The following is an 18,771-nucleotide window of genomic DNA, read 5'->3' as shown; positions in this document are numbered from 1 at the left end:
CTCACACACACACACACACACTCCAGGAAACCGTGTTGAGCTCACACCGTCACAGCACTCCTCTTGCTATAGGCCTGGAGGTGTGTTTAAGCACTGTCTTGTTCCAGAGTTCCCATTACCAGACACCCCACTGTCAGAGAACACACGCTCTCACAACCAGGACCTCCCCAGGCACCACCAACCCTCTCCTCCCCACATATCTTTCTCCTTCTCTCAATTTCTCTGTTCCTCTCTCTGGTCCCTGAGGGAAATTAGGAGGACTCTATTCCCAAGCAATTAAATGCTGCTGCTCTCTCGCCTCTGATTGTGCGTGTGTGTGTGTGTGTGTGTGTGTGTGTGTGTGTGTGTGTGTGTGTGTGTGTGTGTGTGTGTGTGTGTGTGTGTGCGTGTGCGCGCGCGCGAGTGCGAGTGCTAGCGTGTGTGGGCGAGCTTGACTCAAGCGAGTCCCAGAAGGACATGGGGAAGGGAGCTTGGTGAGAAGAGTGACTACATCTAATCTTCCTCTATCTTCTCATCGATTCAGAGAAACCTGGGCCCTGTCAGTAACGTCGGCCAATCAGGCACGCTGCCACAGTCACTGGTCCAATCATAATGTCACCTCCAGTCTCCTATACAAAAAGTCGGTGCTTTCACTTCAGCATGAGCCTTTCCACTTATTACTGTGACAATGACTGTGATTCTGCAGCTGTTCGTGAAAGATCACTGTCCAGTTTTGTGGGCAGCCATATTGCACTTCTATATCTGAACGTCCTTCTAACTTTTGACTCACCCTCACCTGATACTGATATACTAAAGCTTCCAACTCTCTGAGGTAATGCAGATGGAGCCTCCAGAGGAATGGAGAAGTGTCCTATACCTTTTTCTTGTTGGTAGGGCAGATGAAGAAGCTGGTCACAATGATGGTGGTTCCTGGCATCAGGTTGAGTTTAGTGTAGGTGGTTCCATAGTCACTGGACCTGCAAGGAGAAGAAGAAATAGACAAAGGTGCCATTTAGTCAGTGAACTTTTGAAAACTACTACTGTATGTGTACATAAACATTTTTTTAAAGATATTTTGGGGGCTTTTCTGCCTTTATTTTGAGAGGAAAGTAGGCTGACAGGAAAAGGGGAGGTGACACACAAGAAAGGTTGTTGGGAACGGGAGTCGATCCCACGACACGCTGTAAGACTGGATTACCAGACATTCGCCTGGACCGCTAGGCCAGCGCACATCCCTAGATAAACATTTTTGTAGCTCCATGAACCCCCTGCTGTGGGGATAGAAACCGCGTAAATTTGACATAACCAGATTACATCTGGAATCAAATACATTTTGTCCAGACACAAGGAGTAACATCTATCCCTCATGTCTCAAAATGCTCCCACAGACATTCAGGCAATCAGCTCTCTCTCCTTCACTGTATTACAACCTCCATGCCATGATGACAGGTAACGACCCCAGTCTGCATGGCAATGAAATGCTGGCAAATCCCCAAATCTGGCACCTGAGAGCAGTTGAGGTGACTGGTGTGTGTGTGTGTGTGTGTGTGTGTGTGTGTGTGTGTGTGCGTGCGTGCGTGCGTGCGTGCGTGCGTGCGTGCGTGCGTGCGTGCGTGCGTGCGTGCGTGCGTGCGTGCGTGCGTGCGTGCGTGCGTGCGTGCGTGCGTGCGCTCAATATCTCAACTCAGCTCAATAGCATCAAGCAGACAGCTCCAATGCACTGAATGCTCTTCGGGGGCTGTGTCTGCCCACATCTCTACGCCAGACCCATCAGGTCAGGAGATCAAAGTGATATTGTGTTCCAGGGACCCCCAAAAGCAAAGATTTGAGTTACAAATGTTCGCTTTAAAAATATGTATATTCAAAGATTTGAAAAAAAATAGCTGATCTACAAGCTCATAGCACGGCACTCGGTGCCGCGCTATGAGCTATGTGAGGGTAAGGGGGTCAGTAGGTCTAATTGCCACAGACAGAGGTGAGATTTAAGATAACGTTAAAAGTATGTGTGCATGTGTGCGGGTGTGGCAGATGTATTATAACACTAGGTTTTTATATACAGTATTTTATAGTTTCTTCTTCTTCTTCTTTAGTGTTTGGTTAAAAAAAAACAGGGACAAAAAGGGGAGGACTGGCACAGAAAATAAACAGGCCGAAAGATGCAGAGTCTCAAGAAGACAGAGACAGACACCTTGGGAAAAATTGTGCTTTCTGCCACTACGCTTGAGGAAGCACAGAGATGCGTCTGCACTTTAGGACGACGTAGGGCACTGATTCCCATCTAATGTCCTCATACGTCAAGGCCTCTTGCCGCACCTGACACCTCTAGGAAGACAAATGAAGAGCATCGGGTGGAATCAGCGAGCATACTGAGAGCCCATGGAAAGGGTGATGCAAGGAAATTGAGCGTGCATCAGCAGCGTGCAGGAAAACATTATTTCTTAATCTCCTATGCGTGCCTCATACAAAACCATACACATCAAGGAAAAGGAGTCATGAAAGAGCACCGAGCCCTTTGCTCGTGCAGAGCAAAGAAAGACTGTCTGATGAACCCGCTACAGATCCTCACACACGGCTAATGGATTTAGTTTTGCATGTCACACGTGTTGCCTTGTGATGATGACTTATGCGTGAACGGCTTTCAAGCCAAGAGTTCACATAGGCCCTGGGGGAAGCCTTACATTGACTGAGACACGGCAGTGTTTGGCATGACGGATGTATGATTCAGAATGAAGCCTGTTTTCTCTGCATTGTTGTCGGGCTACAGGATGTTGCCAGATGTGGCTCTTTACAACGATCAGATGTCAGCTGGTCGGTTTGATGATCGGCCGCAAGTTCACTGGTACAGTAGTTGATTTGTGGTGGGAGAAGGCCATTGTGCCTTACAGAACCAAAGACAGATGATTGTCTGACACAATCTGGGATGCTTTATAGAGACGTTCAACTGACAGTTATCAGCAATCCAAATAATTGTTCCCAATAGGGTACAAATGGCAATTTTAAGCGAAGGTTATAGCAATCTAATCATTGCCATCTTTCTTTTTGAAATAGTGGCAAATTAGCTTCGGAGGGCAGCTTCTGATTTATCAGCAGCAGAATGCAATTGCACCAACCATGGTGACAGAAATACTGCTGAAGGGGTTGCCATTAATGTTAAAAGGGTTTCCATTAATGCTGATTTACTGCCATTTAATGTGTGTTGTGTGGCAACATAAATACAATGCAACAGATCACACACATTCTACAAGTGAGGTGGTATTTCACACATCCATTTGGTAAATAAAGTGAAATTGTCTATGCTTCATGATAAAACAGTGAACCGTATATGTAAGGACAGAGATATTTCAAGATTGGCATTGAACACTGAGGGTTTACAATATCCATTCCCTCCACAAATGTGCAGGTTATCAAAGCTGCAAGGACTACGTAACTACTTTCGACTGTGGCCAATTTTCACAAGACAGAAAGGACCTCTTTGGGTGCAACGGTTACGGACAATAAAGCACCAGGAGTCTCAGGTGTATTGTGTAAAAAGGTTTCATGGCCTCATGCCACAAACTGATTGTGGTACGAATGTGTTGGTATGAATGTATAAGACAGTGACTATCAGATATGTGCACATTACACATAATACATACACACTTACAGTGTTATTGATTGTACAAGATCTGTTTTCACCGGCCTGTAGTGTATTATAAAGCTTTGTTGTGACTTGAATCAAAAAATGTAATTACAAAAAATCCCAATGTTTAGGCTGCAGTTTGTAATTCCAATGTAAATTGAAACCTATACGTATCCGACAATATACAGATGTGCCATTTCAAAACTTCACATGTCCTGCCATCGCCAAGACAGTACATTTTCAGGGGATTCCCAGGGCAATAAGAGGGACAAAGAAGGGCATTTAAAATGCTGAATTATTTTGATGATCACTGCTTTTATGATGCTAATTATTTTGAGCAACTGGTCAAGGACCTCTTCAAATCACCTTTCGCCTCATAATGAGTCTGACACCTTCTTCAACACACATTCTTTTGTTCTCATGTATATGGATGTCTGTTGAAGGGAAAAACGGGGGTGTGTAGTGACAACTTCTTTTCAGGGGCAAAACAGTGCAATTTTAAGGGCAGAACAGGGAGGAAAAAATGCCTTTTCAGGGCACTTTCAGGGAAAGAACAGTAACGTGTGAAGTTTTGAAGTGGCACATCTGTAACTCAATGATGAGCTGCATTTAACAGAATACAGACACAATTTATTTATTTTGGATGACAAGATTGGACTAAACTCAAACCATCAATTCAACTCTGAAGGCATGAGTTTCTTTGGTGAGATGTGCCATAGTAAAAAAGTCAATCAAAACAAGCAACAAAGTTTATCCTACAGCTGTTCACTTTGGCTCCACTGTTCTTTGAACATAGCTTTGTAATGACCCTGGCCGAGTTCACTGTAGGGTTACAGCCAAGGCAGACAGATTGTTTAACACTGAATCTGTGAGGCTGTGAACACTTCCGTAGTGTGAATGTTAAACAGAGTACTGTATGGTGTGAGAACCCTGGTCAATAAGGAGAGCCGGTGCGAAATTGGCTGTGGCTCGAGGAAGATACTGTAGTGCCAGAGGTGTTAACTGGATCGGTCACATGGAGTTGGGCAACCCAGTGGCAGTGGTGGAAAAAGCACTTTTTTACTTAAGTTAAAGTATCAATACTGCAATGTAGAAATACTGTTACAAGTACAAGTCCTGTATTCAAAATGCACTTATGTAAAAGTACAAAGGTATCGGCATCAAAATATACTTAAAGTACCAAAAGCATGTGTCCCATTTCACAAGTTCAAAATGTATAAAAAATATTTTGAACATAGCCCAAGCTACAAGCTCACAATGTGAGTGTGTAGATCTGCTATTCTAATATATACACGGTAAAGTGGTTATTGTGTTTTGTAATAATAATCAGAATCAACAAAGTAACTTTAGTAACTAAAGTTTGCATATAAATGTAGTGGAGTTAAAGTACAATATATACATAATGCAATACTTGAGGTCATGTACTTTTCACCACTGCTTACAGGGTGAGAAAAAAAAGTGTTTGTTGAGATTCTTTTTTTTCCATTCTCACTCGTTTTTAACAACTAGGAAGGTGCATCGACCACAGCGTTGGTCAGACACCATACACACACCTGACCCTAACCCACATTGATTCTACTGTAGTAGAAAAAAACAACATGATTATGTAATAACAATTTATTTGCACCCAGTGGAATCATTTGGTGAAATAAAAGAAGAAATTCCATGTGTGAACTTGAATCTTAATCAGCGTGGGCATTGATTGTGTCTCTCCCTCAATCCCTGATGACAGAGAGTACGTTAGATTTGGTGTCGTGCCACGGTGCTCGGGGCGACACTTCATCAAAGTCCTGTTTATGTTCCCCAAAGAGACAACAGACCTGTACAGGTCATAAAACTCATTAATGTAACAATTGTGATGAACCCTTTGAAGGTACTCTACTGTACTGTGCTGTACTGTATTCCTGTTCTCTATTGTACTGTACTGTACTGTACTGTACTGTACTGTACTGTACTGTAATATACTTTAAAGGCATTGTACTGTAGTCTACTGCACTACCGGCCAATGGGTATTTCGGTAACACTTCCTATGAAGCCCCATGTCTATAATGCAGTATAAACATACAGTACTTAATATGCATTAATCTCTGCACTCATAATGCTTTATAATAATACTTATAGTTATAACTCATTATATGCCATTTCATATAAATGCATTTTAATCTGCTTATAACACTATAATTATACATTAATAATAAGTTATAAGTACTAATAATGGAATCACAACACTTAATATATAGTATATTTCTATACCATTTTGTGCAGAATGCATTGTTTCCCATCATGCAGTAGTCTGTTTACACAGCCGTTATCGAGGATGGACAAACTTATTTTTAATTAATTTTCATGAAGCAAAGGCTACCAATACCTGTCTCCCTGGTGGTGAGACAGGTATTGGTAGCCTAGCCACCGCAGCTCAAACAGCCAGATGCAAAATTACATATGGAGTATGTGCCTCCCACACAGCAAGCAGTCGGCGCAGGCAGCTAGCCAGGATAAAGTGATTCATGGTAGGTAAGGGCTGTTGAGAGAGAGGCGGAATGGCGGATGCATGGTTCCCTTGAAGAGTGGTGCAAAGGCCCAGTTGAAGCACAGTTGCTGAGGGCCTGTAAGGGCCACCTCCATCACAGAGGCTGCTTATTGAGATTCCCCAAAGGGCCCTTTTATGTTATGTACATTACTGTCCTTGTGCCAGGATAGTGATGCAGAGTTAGCCAAAAAAACGAAATGATGCTATGAGATGCAAGACACCATACTGTGCTCGAGCTTGAAGACTATAACCTAAGTCTTTGTCAGACATACAATTATGTTAATGTGCACAGTCAAAGGGAGTGAAAATCTGAGTCTTAGAGTGAAATTAATCCTCAGAATTTTGCTGTGTCGTGGTGTGCAATTTGATTGGTAAGGCAAGGCAATTGTATTTGTATAGCACATTTCAACATCAAGGCAATTCAATGTGCTTTACACAAAACATCAAGCAAAGGAAACACAATAATACAATTATAAAATGACATTAGGATGCATAAATCAAAAGACGTAAACATTCAGATTATAGCTTTCATGGAGTGGATCGTGGTTGTACTACAACTGACCTCCTCACTGTGGTCTATTCTGAATGAATCACTGTCAGCTCTGACAGACACATTTTTGGACGTTTCTGACGCAGCCTTGCAGAAAGCTCAGAGTCGCGGAATGATAAAGGGAAATTATGGAGGCCTCTGGGGCCCTTTATATGTGCCTCTGGGGCCCTTTATATGGCTTTAGTCTACTTATATCTGTCAGTATAGTCTGTGTTCATGAACAATTTCAATTTCCATCTGTTATCTGTCATCCACATATACAGGTATACATGTTGCAACTCATTTTATCGTATATATGCACACAAACTACTGGAACTTCCAATAAGTGATTTAGATTTTTAAATGGAGATTTAATCTATTAACCCATTAAGACCCGGAAAGCCTATACGTTCTTATACACTTCAATCCGGGAAAGCATCTGTGTCCTTTTTTTGTCAAGGACCCCCAAATTGATATATATCTGGCCGCGGACCCCCATCTGAAAAGGTTCAATTCCAGGGACCCCCAGAAGAGAAGATTGATGTAAAAAAAAAAGAGAATGCATATATTTTTCAAGGTTTTCTTACCAGTGTACAAGCTTGCAATGTGAGCTTGTATATCTGCTATTTTTGAATGGCCAACGTATCCTTTTTTAAATACTGCAACGACATTGTTTGCAGCTGCACTGAAAACGCCACCAGGCACAATAAGGCTCTGTCATGTCTGACATGCGTGGTACCTCTGTGACATGTCCAGTGTAAAAGGGGCCTTAGATTAGAATAAGCTAATACCAGCTGCACACATCTTTTCCACAGCTTAGATGTGAGGTTATTCTAACGAGGTTGATGAAACATTTTGTTCATACATCATACATCTCATTAAAAAAGGAAACAGGTGATATGCACTGTTGCCGGGAGGAATAGCAAAACTTTTCGAACCACAAAGCTTTAGTTCTCCCAGAGAGCTTCATTAGCAAAATGAATAAGTCTCTAAAATGAGTGCAGACTTATCGTATTGCATTCAACCAGTGGCGTCTGGCAAATAGAGGGAGCTGCCCACCACCTCGATTTTTACTGAATGAAAAACACTTTGAAATATTTACTGTATATGGTAAACTTTTAAATGAGCAGGCCAGCAAGGTAAATATTATATATATAAGAAAAAAGGATTGCGCATCAACAATGGGTTTTCTCAGTGGAGTGCTAAACCCAAAATCCAGTATACATATAAAACAAAGGAATTAAAAAAAAAAAAAAAAAAGGTAGCAAAGTACTCACACATGCCGTAGATATAGGCCTACCATATTAACTGCTGCAGCTCATTCTGCGAATCTATCACAACCGTTTAGCATGGGTGCTAATGCTATGGAGAACCAAAAGTACTGCACGGATTTAACTCAAAGACTGTGATATCCTCACTTAGCACCTCTCTCTCTCTCTCTCTCTCTCTCTCTGTGAACTTAGGATTCTCCTATCACTTACAGGCTTCTCATCTCTTCTTCCTCTAATGTGGTTAAGCTCGACCTAGCCACTGCTGCTCGCTGGATCCAGTTCAATGGAAGAGCCAGAGGCACCCTCAAGCTCTTCTCTGCTCCCTCTTCTCTGGTAGTCTACTGTAGCCCCTTCCCAGCAGCTCTCTCCCTGCACCCATGGTCCAATGAAAACAGCAGGGTTCTAATTGAGGACATTTATCTAAATGACATGCTCACTAGGCGCCTTAGGGGGACAGGTAGGTACACTCTCACTTCCAAATCGCTGTTGTGAGGCAATGGTTTTCAATGGTGTTCTGCCTGCATATACACATTGTGAGAATACTGGCTATATACACCCTGTAGAGAACATTGAGAACCGAACGTCGGCGAGGCACTGCCGAAGTTCTTTTTCTCCACAACGACCTCATTTTGTTCTTATTGACCCACTGAAGCTGAAAAAAAGTTCTAGTTCCTTTGGAGTATGCTGCAGGCTTTAGAGTCTCTCTTTCTCTAGTCCAGTTTGGTCAGTAAAAAGACCTGAGAAGATCAACCTCCAACCTGACCTCCAGTCAGCAGGTAATTATGATAACCACATCGTCAGTGTCTTCTACACACTTCAAAGTCTAAAAGGCAAATCCCCTTCCCATTTTCTAACTTTCTGCTGCGAGCCCGTTCAACCTACAGTATATTGCCTTGGGGCAAATCAAAAAAATCTAAACCCTGACTTCAGCACCGGTGATCAAAAAGCACGAAAGGTTGAAAGAGGTGCCTTTGATGTAAGGTTGCGCTGTATGTATAACTTATGACTGACAACTCTGATCAGCAGGGTGATGTGGAGGCCTGGTCAGTGAACCGGTAACACCAAGGGAAATCACTTTCATTAAAGAGAATCAGCACGGCACCGAGTGCAGCGCTATGATCTTGTAGATCTGCTATTTTCTTTAAATCGTTAAAATGTGTGCAAATCTTTGAATATATATATTTTTAAAGCAAACATTTGTAACTCAAATCTTTGCTTCTGGGTCCCAGGAACAAATTGTTTTCCGATGGCGGTCTGCGGCCAAAATACATATCATTTTGGGAGGTCCTTCACATTTTTTCAAAAAACTGTTAGAATTTAGAAGACATTTGTAGAATCCGCAGAAGCAATAAGATTTGAGTTACAAATGTTCACTTTAAAAAGTATGTATATTCGAAGATTTGCACACATTATCAAGAATTTTTCAAAAATAGCCAAATAAATCTAAAAATGACCATAATTAGAGACCCGCCACTAACACGGCAAAAAAGACCTGAAATCCATGGTACTTTTGGATGTTTGAATAATCTTCACTGTATATGTTTTTTAAAAGTATTTTTTTTAGGGTATTCCTCATTTTATTAGAAAGAAAGACAGCCAGACAGACAAACAATGATCTATTCCTACATACATCCCCCATGTTTAATCCCATGATCACCACCACCGCCCTCCATTCCTTTTAATCTCAGCACGGTGACCTTCATGTGTGAACAGAGAAAGCCTGATGGGATTGATCGAGCCCTGCCCAGCCCGAGGGGTCAGAGGTGAGTCCCCCCAGGGAGGCTCCGGTGCTGACGTCAGGTGTCCCGGAGGGCGAACCAATTTGTCACACTAAGTGACTCTGATGAAGCATCTGTATGCCCACGTGTGATCTCAGGTCTGCATACTGTATTAGTTCTAGTGGTGTGATCACGGATCTACCAACTGCTGTGTTAGATCTAGTAGTGTGATCAGGTCTACCTACTGCTCTATCTGTGTCAATTTAGATTTTAGTTATATATATAGCACATTGGTTCTCAAAGTGCTATATATTTATTTTATGCTTATTTTATATCTTGGCTATTCAAAAATAGCAAGCTCATAGCGTGTCACTTTGCGCCACGCTATGAGCTTGTAGATCTGCTATTTTTGAAAAAGAATATTGAATATATAAAGCGATAATGTTTAATTCAAATATGTGCTTCTGGGGAACTACATATTTTGAGATGGGGGTCCGTGGCCAAATACATATAATTTTGGGGGTCCTTGACATGAAAACGTTTGAGCACCACTGATATATAGCAACATACGTTTTCAGAAAACTGTTAGGATTTAGAAGAGTTTTTTGAAGAATTTTTAGAATCGGCTTCAGGTCTTAATGGGTTCATGCTTGTGGCGAGAGGTACATGTGATGAGTGGGAGGTTGGGTGAATATGGTGCTGGTTTTATTACATTGCTCTCTCACTGTTCACATATGGGATCAGCGCCCCCTGGCGATGATATACAGAAGCTTCACATTAACTCCCTCGGGCCAATCCTCATTGGCCCGGTGGGCCGTCAGTCGCTTTCCGGAAAACCCTCCCCCGAGGGTATAAAGGACCCGGAAAGCGGAAGTTACGTTCTCTTTCGCTTCTTCTGCCTCGATGAACACAGAGCTACTACAATCACATCTACGAAAACAGAACGAGCCTGCGGGGAATTCGACGATCTCGACAGCGACGAGTCGGTTTCTCAGTCCACCGAGAGTCCCCGGAGCTCGTTACTCTCCCTTTCCCTTCCACGGAGTGGAAAACTCTTTCCTCGATCTACACAGCGGACGCTGCAGCTAGCTTAGCCTAGCTTAACTAGCTTTCAGGCCTACCGGCTTTTTAGCTTAGCCTAGCCGGCCGGCTTGGCTTCATTCATTCTTCATCAGCATGTCTCGGCGTGCTCTTCCCACCGCGACGGATCGCCACGACCGGGGTCCCGCCATGGATTTCCCCCCCGTCGCCGATGCAGCACCCGCACCTGTGCCCAGCTGCTGGACGAGTGGGACACCCACGACCATTGCATTATTTGCCTGGGTTTCGCCCACGCGGACGCCGCGGCCTACGAGCAGCCTCCGAGGTGCTCTGACTGTGCCAGCCTCCACCCATCGGAGCTTCAGAATCGCCTGTTCAAGGCCGAGAGGTTCTATCTTCCTCCCCGTACCACGTACGAGGAGCCTGAGGAGTACGACGCGGCCTCCCGCTACTTCTCCTCCCGCAGACAGCCCGCCGCTTACACGGCCAGAGAGGAGGCTTTCTCTCGCCGGGCTCGCCCGTCTGCAGCAGCCGGCTCCGCCCGGGCCTTGGACCCACCGGATCGCTCTCTCCACGGAGGGGACGGACGCAGACCTGGAGTAAAATCAATCGGTCCCCGCTCCCGTTCTCCCGCGAGGGGAGACAACGCAGCGGAACACAGCGGCGGCCCTCACCGAGCAAGCTCCCACTACTTTTCCCCGGCGAGGAGCGGGTGCTCAGGCAGAGATGACGGTGAGGACGAGACCCTCGCCACCTACCAGGTGGAACAGTACGACGACGGTGATGATTACCAGGTCGTTGACCAGGTCGAGGGGGACGGAGAGGTCGTCATCCTGGAGACGGAGGACCGCGGCCCTCCTCTCCCAGCCATCGGCCCACCGCTACCTGCGACGCCACTCGCCGATGCTGTACCTACGGTAATGGTGGAGACGGCTACAGCCCAGGTTGAAGCTGCACCTCCCCCGCCTGACATGAGCGAGGCTCCTTTGCTGGAGATCTACAAACTGGCCACCGTGAGATGTGGCCTCAGATGGCCCGCGGACGAGGCCGAGGTGGCCCCCGCCAGCGCTTCCGAGTGGCAGGGACTGGGCTCCGTGGAGGAGAAGGTCCCAAAGAAATGTAAACTTCCCCTGGCGAAGGGCTTCGCCGCCGGCCTCACGGCGTCTTGGAGCTCTCCTCTGGCTCCGGACTCCGATCCAAAAAAGCTGCGTTTTGAGATCGACTGCGCGGGCGCAGGCGAACTCGGCCTCTCGGCCTTCCCGCCCATGGACCGTAGTTTGGCCACCTTTATGCTGCACAGCCAGCCGCGCAGCCAGAAGGCGCCCTTCTCTACAACAAAGGAGACACCGTGCCTCACCACCGAGAAGGACGTTGCTGGATCCGCTGCCACGAGGGCGGTCTACAAGGCAACAACATCAAGCGCCAGGGCCCTCAATGCTGCTGCTCTGTTACAGGGGTCCCTGATGGTGCTTATGACGGAGGCGGGAGATGTCGCTACATCACAACAAATGGCTGAGATGCGACGCCTCCAGCGGGAGATTATGCTCCTCAATAAGAATACTACCGAATGGAACGGTAGAGTCCTGGGAATGTGCGTCACTCACGAGAGAGGACGTTGGCTGGATCACGTCTCTTTCAAAGGCCCGGACGACAAAAAGCACCTCCAGAACCTTAAGATAACCGCCGGCAACCTCTTCCATGGCGCCATGGTTTATCTCCAAGAAAGCACCGCGACACGCAAAGCCCAGGACGAGGCGGCCATGTCCCATGTCCTGTTTACAGGCTCCTTCTGGACCACCTCTCTCTCGGCCCCAGACCCGTCCCTCGCGGCAGCCAACTAGGGGTAGGATGCCACAGGTCCGTCAGACCGGTTCGCGCCCGAACCAGTCCCATTCTGCTCCACCAGCCGCTGGCAGAGGCGAACAGCGCGAACGTCGGGACGATGACCGTGGCCGCGCGCGCCCCGCCAACAACCGGCCTCAGAGAGGCAGTCACAGGGGTCGCCGCGCCGAGCAGGGTAAATGACACTGTCCAACCCTGCCAAGTGAGCAGGGACAAGTTCTCCCCCGGTTCCCTCTCCCCCCAGACGGGGGATTTTCGACTGGATTTTGTGGCCACGGGCCTCCATCCACGCTCACCGAGGAAGAGGAGGAGATGTTCGACGGAGCGAGTGGAGACGGCGTTCGATCGCTCCCGAAGCCCCGCAAAGAAGCACACACACCCTTATGTACATTTTATGAAACACGATTTTGTGAATGTGCATGTTCCTGTGTCACCTGCTGCTGTATTTGTTCAAAATGTTGTTATGAAAACAGATTCTGTATTAAACAACCAAAAAATACAACAAAGCACAACCAAAGTACTAATGAGCCACCGTTCATCAGGGACCCCTCACGAGGGGTCCCTGGTGAGCGGGGGACACAACAAAGGCAAGATGGCGGGCCAAAACCGTCATCTCCTACACGGGTCACGCCAAAATTTTTCTTGGTCCACAAAACGCCCCAAGTTAAGACTAGGCCCCAATGTTGTTGTTTTGTCACAAGAGTCGGCCATTTTGAGGAAACACGTGTTGGCGCACACATTGGCTGTGAGCGAACACGTGACGCCTTCCAAGATGGCGGCGCGCATGAGCCCTCATGTAGCACCAAGCATGCTAACCAGGCTAACAAGCACAGCCAAGACGAAGGCTCTCACACTGGCCGCGCATGCGTACTCAGGAGTAACAACAAAGAGGGTTGCCGAGCCAACGAGCACGACAAAGATGGCGGCGCTCGTACACCCGACACAAATAATAACCCCTCCGAATCCGTTGTCGCTCCGCATCGAGCGATGGAAAGAATGCGACGCCAACCCTTGGGTGCTCCGTACAATAGCACGGGGCTACAGGCTGCAATTTTCCAGGAAACCACCCATGTCCAACAAAGTATTGTTGTCACACGCGAGTGGCCAAGCGGCGGTAACGTTACGAGAGGAGATTGCATCACTCCTGCTAAAGAACGCCGTGCGGGAAGTACTACCGGGAGAAAGCCGTCTAGGTTTCTACTCAAGATACTTCCTCGTCAAGAAGAAAGGAGGGGGGCTACGTCCCATCATGGATCTGAGAGCTCTCAACAGGTATTTGAAAACCTTTCAGTTCAAAATGTTGACGGCAGCAGCGTTACTACGCACGGTCCGCCAGGGCGACTGGTGGAGCTCAATAGATCTCAAGGACGCCTATTTTCATATCCCTATCTACCCTCCGCACAGAAAATTCCTGCGTTTCGAGTTCGAGGGTCATGTGTACGAGTACCTGGTCCTTCCTTTCGGAATGTCTCTAAGTCCCAGGGTGTTTGTGAAATGCACTCAGGCAGCGATAGCTCCCCTGAGGCGGAGGGGTGTCCGCGTCGCGACCTACATAGACGACTGGTTGCTGAGCGCGTCCTCGCGCCAGGAAGCGTGCCACCATACCAACCTGGTGGTGTCGCACCTGACCTCCCTGGGGTTCACGCTGAACCTAGCAAAGTGCGTGCTCACTCCGTCCCATCAGGCTACCTTCATAGGTATCGATCTAGACGCGGTTTCTCTCAGGGCTCGCCTGTCTCAGGAGAGGATAGCCTCCTTCCTGAGGTGTCTGGCCATGTTTCAACTGGGACACAAGGTCCAGTACAGGGTCTGCATGAGGGCGGCAGGGCTTATGGCCTCGGCCATCTCTCTAGTGCGCCTCGGCAGGCTACACATGAGACCTTTTCAGAGGTGGATGGGCTCACTCCGGATCCCAGCCACTCAGGGCTCTCGCCGCACGACGGTGTCCGCGGAATGCATGCGATCCCTCCAACAATGGAAAGTACCTTCCTTTCTATCGGAGGGCGTCCCGGTGGGGAGGGTCATCTCGAGAAAGATGATCACCACCGATGCCAGCTTAACCGGCTGGGGCGCAACTTGCGAAGGCCGGACGGCCAGGGGTTTGTGGGACCGCAATACGAGGACCGCCCACATCAACTTCTTGGAGTTGATGGCGGTTTTTCTGGCAGTGAAACATTTCAGGCCCCACATCGGGGGTTGTCACGTTCTGATCAGGACGGACAATACCACGACCATGGCCTACATCAACAAGCAGGGAGGCTTGAGGTCTCCTACTTTGGACGGTCTGGCACGGAGGCTGATACTGTGGTGCGACACGCACCTGAAATCAATCAGCGCCTCTCATGTACCTGGACTTCTGAACAGGGGTGCCGATCTTCTGTCCAGGGGCAAGGTTCGCTACTCGGACTGGTCACTGCACCCCGCGGTGGCGGACCAAATCTGGATCAGATTTGGACGGCCTCAGGTAGACCTTTTTGCATCAGGGGAGAACGCGAAGTGCTCACTGTTCTTCTCAATGAGCGGTCAGGCCCCGCTGGGCCTGGACGCCCTGGCGCACGAATGGCCAGGGGGGCTGCTTTATGCGTTCCCTCCACTGGAGCTGATCCATCCCACTCTGGAACGGGTCAGGCTCCGAGGCCTGACGGTGTTGCTGGTGGCTCCGGCAGGGGGCACTTGGAGGTCGGAGATAGCTCCCCTGCTATACGAGCGGCCTTGGCCCCTCCCGCTGCGAGAGGACCTGCTGCAGCAGGCCGGGGGCGAGATTCATCATCACAGGCCTGCAGACCTAGACCTTTGGGTCTGGCCTGTGAGAGGGACAATCTGACTGCGACAGGGCTGCCACCTAGGGTGGTGGCCACTATTCAGGCCGCTAGGGCACTCTCCACTAGAACCGTCTATGGGGCAAAGTGGAGTGTGTTCGAGGAGTGGTGTCTGGGAAGGTCCCCGGTCGTGGTCCCGTTCCAGGCCTCGGTCGCTGACGTCTTGACTTTCCTACAGGATAGATTGGATCTCGGGAATGCCTTCTCGACGATCAAAGTGTACTTGGCGGCCATCTCGGCCAACCATGTTGGTTTTGGTAAGAAAACCGTGGGACAACAGCCCCTGGTGTGCCAGTTCATGAAGGGCGCGTTGCGTGAACATCCTGTCTCACGATCCTTGTTTCCCACGTGGGACTTGGTCCTGGTGCTCGACTCACTCTCTCGTCCTCCTTTTGAGCCATTGGAGACGGTGGAACTAAAGTTCCTCACGTTCAAGACGGTGCTCCTGGTTGCGCTGACAACAGCGAAACGGGTGAGCGATATGCATGCTCTTTCGGTGGCTCCGGAGTGCATGAGGTTCGCTGGTGATGGCAGCAGGGTTGTCCTCAAACCTAACCCGATTTTCGTTCCAAAAAACCACCTGGCGGTGGTTATGCCAACTGAGTTGGTGGCTTTTCATCCGCCTCCTTTTGCCTCAGATGAGGATAGGAGGCTACACTGTCTCTGTCCAGTAAGAGCCCTGCGGCTGTATGTCCAGAGGACTGCGGCCCTGACCCGCCCCAGCCAGCTCTTCGTCTCCCTGGGCCCTGGGCCTGGGGGACTGGCGGTGACTAAGTCCACAATTTCCCGTTGGATTGTGGAGGCCATCCGCCTGGCGTACGCTAGTAGGGGGGCCCCAGTGCCTGAGGGTCTGAGGGCGCACTCTACTAGAAGTGTATCGACGTCCTGGGCCCTCCTCAAAGGAGTGTCTATTCAGGACATCTGCACGGCAGCGAGTTGGTCGTCTCCTTCGACTTTCGCTGTTTTCTACAGCCTGAACGTGGCGTCGTCTTCTATGGCGCACACGGTTCTGGGCGTGGCTTCCACCTGAAGGTGGTTAGGTGCTTAGAACGGTCTTACAATCTGTTCATGCCCCTTACTTTAGTGTTGATGGCCGAAGGTTGGGCCTTAGATTAATAAGGCGGACTTCGGTCTGTCAGGGCCCCCCACTAACTAGACAGGCTGTGCCTGGTTTTTAGTTTATAAGGCAGACTACGGTCTGTCAGGGCCCCACTAAATGTATTGGTCTCTGCCTCAGACCCGGGGGGTCTGTTGGCACCTGGATGCCGTGGGCCCCGCCCCTGGGGGGGCGGGGCCCTGGTTCAGGTTGTGGGTATCGTGATTTGCGGTTACATTCAGGGGGTTTATGTCTCCCATATGTGAACAGTGAGAGAGCAATGTAATAAAACTATAGGTTACTTACGTAACCCCGGTTTTATAAATTGCGAACGAGCTGTTCACAAAAACACCCTTCTTTTTGCTCGGCAGAAGGAAGCTGGTGTGAAAGAGAACGTAACTTCCGCTTTCCGGGTCCTTTATACCCTCGGGGGAGGGTTTTCCGGAAAGCGACTGACGGCCCACCGGGCCAATGAGGATTGGCCCGAGGGAGTTAATGTGAAGCTTCTGTATATCATCGCCAGGGGGCGCTGATCCCATATGTGAACAGCTCGTTCGCAATTTATAAAACCGGGGTTACGTAAGTAACCTATAGTTCAGCGTGGATGTTGTGAAGAGGATAAAGGTGACAGATACAGAGCGAGAAAGAGAGCTAATATACTGCGTATATTTTTGGGAGAAAGAGTGAATAATGTAGAAAGTGTCCCGAAGTATCATATCATGTCAGTTGGTAGGCTGAAACCTACAGTATAACATACACATACTGTAAAAGCATGTACTCACACACACACACAGACAGACAGACAGACAGACAGACAGACAGACAGACAGACAGACAGACAGACAGACAGACAGACAGACAGACACGTGCACGTGCACACACACGTGCACACGCACACACACACACACACACACACACACACACACACACACACACACACACACACACACACACACACACCTTCTTAACTCCTCAAACACGTGCAGAGATAGTGATCGGTGCGACAAGCTGACGCCTACAAAAGCCTTCATGCATTGCTCAACCTTGAAGGACATCCGTCTGGTCTAGTAACAGGCCAAACACAACACAGACGGCTCGTAAACGTAGAACGGACACATGCTGTAATAAATCTGTTTACAGCTCAATAAGCCGATGCTTATTGATGGTCCATTTTCACTGCAGCAGGTGGTATGTGAGAGGAGGCTGAGTGGCTGTTATTTTAACAGGACAACAGGCAGATCATATATTCTCCTGAGGTATTTTTCAGTTTTTCTTAATTTATTTAAAGAGTCACAAGGCAAGCTGTTCAGTTTGCCTTCGAATTGAAGACAAGTGGTTCTCAGTTGTGATCCTGGGGACCATGGAAGGTCTGTGTTCGTTCTAATCAGGGACTGCCTGACACCTGGGACAAGAAGAACTCACTGGACAGTGTCCCCGTGGAGGAGCAGACAGAATTGAGACCTGCTGCGTTAAATCAGTGGTTCTCAACCTGTGGGTCGGTATCCCCAGGTTGGTCCCAACATGATTTTGGGGGGGTCCCCAGATGAGCAGCAGCGTGTGTGTGTGACATGAAAAAAGAATCAACGGCCAAATTGTCAAATAATATAAGAAAGATTTAAGAAAGAGGCAAAAATAATAAATATAGCTGATCTACAAGCTCGCAACGCGAGGAGTTTTATTTTCACAATATTTATCTGTGGAACCGAGTCAAACTAAATGTAATGCCTCAATTCCCACGATTCTAAGTGCTTGTCAGGGTGGGGGGTCCCCAGTTCAAATATGATTGTTTTGGGGGGTCGTGGCCTGGAAAGTTTGCTAACCACTGGGTTAGATCACCTCTGGGTTCTGACATCATAGGCTCATAAAGCAGCATGGTAGAGCTGTCCATGGTGCTGAGAAACACATGGAGTCATCACTGGCTCCATTCTCCCCAACAGTCAACCAGTTATTTTTTGGGGGGACTTTTTCTGAGCCTTTATTTCATAGCTATACAGTGCAGAGCAGGGTTTGTCAAAGTGGGTGCCGTGGCACTCTAGGGCAGTGGTTCTCAAACATTTTCACGTCAAGGACCCCCAATTTGATAAATATTTGGCCACGGACCCCCATCTGAAAATATGTTGTGCCAGGGACCCCCAGAAGCAAAGATTTGTGTAAGAAATGTTCACTAACGTTCAAGATTCTTGAAAAATAGCAGATCTACAAGCTCATAGCGCTGCACTCGGTGCCACTCTATGCTGTTTTTTTTATGAATTTTCTGATTTCTGTTATTGTGAGGAAGGCTTTCGTTGAAAATGCACACGCACACGCACTTGCACTCGCACTCACAC

At 47.9% G+C, this 18,771-nt stretch overlaps 1 protein-coding gene across 10 annotated transcripts in view; it reads right to left on the bottom strand.

Annotated features, from left to right (window-relative positions):
- Positions 1–18,771, bottom strand: part of sorcs2 (sortilin-related VPS10 domain containing receptor 2) — a 217,106-nt gene that overhangs the window by 102,466 nt on the left and 95,869 nt on the right. For all 10 annotated transcript variants that reach the window (XM_084043651.1, XM_084043649.1, XM_084043652.1 and 7 more), the window contains exon 3: positions 857–956. In XM_084043651.1, the coding sequence (XP_083899777.1) occupies positions 857–956 (100 nt within the window). The remainder of the gene's footprint in view (positions 1–856; positions 957–18,771) is intronic.

This window comes from Gymnoscopelus microlampas (genome assembly GCF_963454915.1).
Source record: "Gymnoscopelus microlampas genome assembly, chromosome: 19".
In the NCBI taxonomy this organism is placed as follows: Eukaryota; Metazoa; Chordata; class Actinopteri; order Myctophiformes; family Myctophidae; genus Gymnoscopelus; species Gymnoscopelus microlampas.
Note: the sequence above shows the minus strand (reverse complement) of the source record. Positions and strands in the feature narration are given on the sequence as shown.